The sequence below is a fragment of the Numida meleagris genome, chromosome 7 (assembly GCF_002078875.1).
Source record: "Numida meleagris isolate 19003 breed g44 Domestic line chromosome 7, NumMel1.0, whole genome shotgun sequence".
Lineage (NCBI taxonomy): Eukaryota > Metazoa > Chordata > Aves > Galliformes > Numididae > Numida > Numida meleagris.
Genome location: NC_034415.1, coordinates 11,060,202 through 11,065,659, shown reverse-complemented (window position 1 = coordinate 11,065,659; position 5,458 = coordinate 11,060,202). Strand labels below are relative to the sequence as shown.

At 41.7% G+C, this 5,458-nt stretch overlaps 1 protein-coding gene across 1 annotated transcript in view; it reads left to right on the top strand.

The window, feature by feature from the left end:
• Positions 3,784 to 5,458, top strand: part of LOC110402461 (pancreatic alpha-amylase-like) — a 19,919-nt gene continuing 18,244 nt past the window's right edge. The window contains exons 1-3 of the mRNA XM_021404572.1: positions 3,784 to 3,976; positions 4,574 to 4,720; positions 4,926 to 5,123. Coding sequence (XP_021260247.1) covers positions 3,809 to 3,976; positions 4,574 to 4,720; positions 4,926 to 5,123 — 513 coding nt within the window. The 5' untranslated portion in view covers positions 3,784 to 3,808. The remainder of the gene's footprint in view (positions 3,977 to 4,573; positions 4,721 to 4,925; positions 5,124 to 5,458) is intronic.

The following is a 5,458-nucleotide window of genomic DNA, read 5'->3' as shown; positions in this document are numbered from 1 at the left end:
TATATTGGATTGTGGCATTATCGTGTCGTGACTAGTGGCAATACCACTGGTATGTTTTAAGGCAATACAGCACTGTTTTTCTGAACTCCCAGAATCACAAGAGTAAAGAAGGGATAGGAGAAAAAAATCCAAGTACACATTGAATTTAAAATGCGTATTTCCAAGGCTGATACATACCGTGGAGCCGGCACTTGGTTGTAGTCAGCTGGAAGTGTTGCATAATGCGGTGTTTGCAGTGAGTGCTAAGACAATGCAATAAAAATGCCTGAGTTACGTTGTGGTCAAGCCACTTCTGCATGTCCAGCAAATGACTTAGCGTTGCTTGCTCAGAGGAAAACAGTTGTCTTACTCTTGTTAGCTAAGCAATTCAACCAAAATACGTATGGTCACCATCTCCAAAGTACATTTTCTAGCAAACGAATAACCTTTAGCTAAGCATTTTCCAGAATTCATGCCTTGCTACCCCAGTTTTGAGAATAGTGCCTTTGGCATCTTCTGCAATTTCAACAGTGTGAAGAAATGAAATGTCTTTGTTAAGAGGCTTTTTTTCTTGTTTATCAGCTGCAATATTGCAAAGATTATATACTGATTTTAAAGTGCTCTTTGTCAGTACAGGATTCTTAAAGGTTTTCACTGTTTATAAGAGAAAAGATCTGCTGCTCTTAAAAATGAAATGGCTTCTGAGGAGCTCAGATTTTAGCAGTGTCCTGTTCAATAATGAAAGCACAGCAACTTGTTCCTAAGCAGTAGGTCACTTACATAAGCAAAGCACGAGAGAATTAAGTGGAAGCAGAACTTCTACAACAGTAGGTAATGTGTCTGTGATGTTATGTATACCTATATGAAAGCACAGTTGGGGCAAGTTTGCAGAAGGCATTCCTGAAATGACCCCCTCATATATTGCACCAACCAGAATCTTGGTGTATTACACTGGTAAGAACTGTGGAGCAAATGAGGGTGTCAAAGTGATGGGTAGTTCCTGCCAATTCTTAATTGCTGAGCAGTGGAAATATTTGTCTAATTTTCATAAAGAAATTAACATCAAATGTGTTTCATTACTAATATTGAACAATTGCATGGACTGAAGTTGTTTTCACTGAATGACCACATGGGTAAGTAGAAGAGCATTTTAGTGTTGCAGTGTGAAAACCTGCAAACCAAAATGTCTCATTTCAGTGCCTGGAAACACAATTCTCTATTTATCTCACATTTTTCCTTCCAAAGCTTTAATTCTCCTGAATTTGCTGTGAGTCAAAATAGGGAATTAACTTTTTTGTGTTGGAAAAGTAGGTCTGTGATAAGAAACTGAACAGATGAATAAATAGGACTAGCTTCTGAATTTTGTCCTTGAACACAAATTGTTGGAAATAGAAGGACATTGATAAACATTAAAAAAAAAAAAAAAAAAAGCAGATGTTTTTACTTACTGGTGAGATTCAACTTTTAAAGATTTATGAGGTGTTGTGTAATCATCTAAAAATGAAAAAGACTGATTGAACACGTACACGGGTTTGAGCTTACCTGCATTTCCTTTCCATCTTCAATACTCCAACTTTTCATAAATTATCATTGTTCATATGATTGGAAATAATGTAATCGCAAGTTTGCATGTGTTTCATTTTGCTTTTCCTGAATTACCACATGACTGCAGATAAAATACATTCTCATAATGTTCATATCTTATCATAAACCAACTACTTAGTGAGCAGCTCACTTAAATTTGGGTTTGTATTCTTTCCAGTCATATAAACAAAGATAAGTTATCAAAAGATATCCAAAATGTGACACATGGACCTTGAATACGGGACTCTGGAAAAGGAATGGAAAGGGATTAGAAGGCAACTGGAAGTCTCGCAAGTGTCAAAGAGGGTGGGAATTCACCAGCCTTCAGAGGCAGCTGGCTCTCAGGATTCATCCGAGCATGAACTCAGCTACCTGATCAGCCACTCTAGTCAATAGGACACATTTCACACAGCACACTGTTAGCCTTCTTCAGCAGCTGAATCACATGCCATTATATCAGTACAACTCAACAGGGAATGGTGCTGTAAAAATTCACCTCAGACATTTAGTCAATCTTGGTAACGTTTAGTCATGATGGGTTTGTTCTAACTTGATAAGCAGAAGGTGTAATGAGCGTTGTTTCCTTGGTGTTAGAAAGCGGACAAGGTCACGTGTGGAGCCAGTGTATAGTTTTGGAAAAATGAATTGACAGTCATCTTACCGGCAATATTGAAATTCTTACTCCCTCTTGCTCCCATCTGAAACTGTGCCAGCACTTACAGTAGACGCCAATGAGCCACCTACCCAAACCAAAGTTCCACCAATGAACAAGTGTCAAACACGTCACTGCTGTCAGACAAAATAAAGGTGTTTTGTTTTTTTTTTTTATAAATGGAAAAAGAGACCATTGATAAAGTCCATAATACAAAAAATGAACAGGTGGCCAAATGAGCTCCATGTCTATATTTCTTGAATGCAAATTCTGGGAAAGAGAAGGATGTATCTGACATGTATTCAATGACAAGGATTGTTTCAGGAAAAAAAACATACTCGCGGCAGTTCAGGAACAAAGTGAAATTAGATTACTTTTCTCCTGGATCGGGTGCGCCTGTTTGTGGACTTCTTATTTTTCTCACAGTTATTCACCGAGCTTCTGGTCTTAGAATTCTCTCAGAGTGCTGTTTTATCGTTGGCCTGACTGTAGTCTATTCCTGCCACGTTATATGGAGGCCTTTATGTTATGCATCAGTTCTCAATGATTAACTGACACCATTGTCACAAAGCAAAATTTGCAACGTTCCTGAAGCAGGAAATGGTAGCAAAAGCCAAAAGGGGCAACAGATCCTTTTGGCATTTCAATTTAATTTTATTTCAGACATCAAAAACTCATCTGCAGTACCTCTTTTTACTTGACTTGACTCAGACAAATCATTGGTCATTTAAAATAACATGAAAACTAAAGCAGATTCTCTGTTGGAAATACTTGAGACTCTGATCACTTTAGGTAAGGTAGAGAAACATTTAGTGTGTGTGGCTGCGTGATGAAAAACTGAAAAACAGTTCATAGCAAGCACGGGACAGTAACAGAAAAAGAACATAAGCTCAATTCCTAATTAACAGAGTGAATCAGATCTCAAAGACTCACAACATGATGTGTGATACATCTGCTATTGACTGACAATGACTGATCTGGTACACAAGCTTGAGCTCAGATTAATTCTGAGAGATAAATGCCTCTGACTGCTGGTGAATTCCCTCCCTCTCTTAGAGCTATGAGACTTCCATTAGTCCTATCCCTTCCTAATCCCCTTCCTCTTCCCGTCCTTTTATCCATGCCTTCCCCATCCCTTTTCTCCCCTTTCCCCTTCTCTTGGCCTTTCCCCTTACCTTTTCCTTCACTTCTCCCTTTCCCTTCACCATCCCTTCTCCTTTGCCTTCCCCTTTCCCATTTCCTTCCTCTTTCCATCTTCCAGAGTCCGTCCGTCAAGGTCCATGTCCCACATATAGGAGACATAAAACTATCATTGTTCGTATGATTGGAAATAATGTAATCCCAAGTTTGCGTGTGTTGTTCAGAGACTGCTTGGTTTATGATAAGGTATAAACATTGGGAGAAGGTATTTTACCTTCAGCTGTGGGGCAATTCAAGATGAAACAAATGGGAATATGGATACCCAGCTAGCTAGACAAACAGCAACTGATAATGTTTATCTCTGTGAAATGTGTCAGCTGCAGCAGGAACTTTGTCATCTTGCAGGAATATAAATGGCCAGTGGAAAGAGCACAGCCTTATGCTGCAGGCACCATGCAAGTCCTCCTACTCCTCGCAGCTGTAGGGCTTTGCTGGGCACAGTACAACCCCAACACTCAGGCTGGGAGGACGTCTATTGTGCATCTCTTTGAATGGCGCTGGGCCGATATTGCCCAGGAGTGTGAACGCTATTTAGCTCCTAATGGGTTTGGAGGAGTTCAGGTATGTTGCTTCCTGTCCACAGGCAGTAAAACCGCTTTGTAGCATTTGCTTTACAAACCAAAGAGCCAGAGTTGCAGACAGTGAGCTCCAAGCAACTTCCTTGCTGAAAGCAGGGATGGAAGTGGTAAGTGCTGTCAGGCAGAACTGGGGATCCTGCCAGCCTGGTCTGAGTGTATCTTTAGCTGCCAATCAGCGGCAAAGGGGCTTACTTTTCTCTGTCACGCTTCACTTACAAAGCTAAGCTTTCCTCTTCGCCTTTTACTGAGTCAAGTGTACAGACACAGAGGTCTGGCTGTCCAAAGGATGTCGCTATTCCAGCCAGAAACAATTACCGTGGCTTCAGCCCTCCCATGGGCATGTCCTTGGGCAGCGGATCCAGGCAGCCCACGGCAACAAAAGAGAATCTCCTTGTTGCCAGTCTACAAGACGGGCATCTTGCAGACCTGAGCTTGCGCTGCAGGAGGGAGAGATTGGGTTTGGCACAAAGCCTGTCTCATGGAAATCACAGACTAGTCTCAGCACTGAGCACACCTTTTGCACTTAAAACACAGAATGAGAACTACCGATTTCTTACTGAGGTACGCATTTCACCCGCAGGTTTCTCCTCCAAATGAAAACATTGTCATTACTAATCCGAACAGGCCCTGGTGGGAAAGATACCAGCCCATCAGCTACAAGATCTGCAGTCGATCAGGAAATGAAAACGAATTCAGAGACATGGTGACCAGATGCAACAATGTTGGAGTAAGTGCCTTGAAAATCTGTAACTGATAGACTGAGAAGGGCAGTTTCAGTGGAGCGAAGTTACTGCTCCTGTTCTCAAAGGAGAGTTAAATGGAGAATAAAGAGAGAGGGATAAAAAATCAAAGTAACAGCGACGCGGTAAAGCTCTGGCTATTCCTTGCACAGCATCACAACGCACGCTGAAATGCAATCACTACTTTTCCAGGTTCGTATTTATGTGGATGCTGTTGTCAACCACATGTGCGGATCTATGGGTGGCTCAGGCACCCACTCAACCTGTGGGAGCTATTTCAACACTGGGAATAGAGATTTTCCCGCTGTGCCATACTCTGCCTGGGATTTCAACGACGGCAAATGCCATACTGCAAGTGGAGACATTGAAAACTATGGTGATATGTATCAGGTAACTTTCTGTGGCAACATTCTGAATTTTTCTTTTTTTAAAACCTGTTATGTAAAGATGAGAGTAAAGCCAAAGAAAAGGAATAGTTTACCTCAGGTTGAACGCTTAGTCGCCTTACTAGTGTATACCGTGGTAGACATCAGAGGCTTGCCCTCTGGAAAAGCACCTGCGCTGCACAGCGTTGTAGGCACTGAGAAATGATGAACCCTCCCCACGTTTCTTGTGGGCATGTGAAGGAGTGTGTGTCTGAACCGACTGAGCCCAAGCCTCTCAGTTCCACCAACGAGCTCCTTCTTACAGCTTGTATAATCAGCTGCTCTTGATAAGGAGACCCC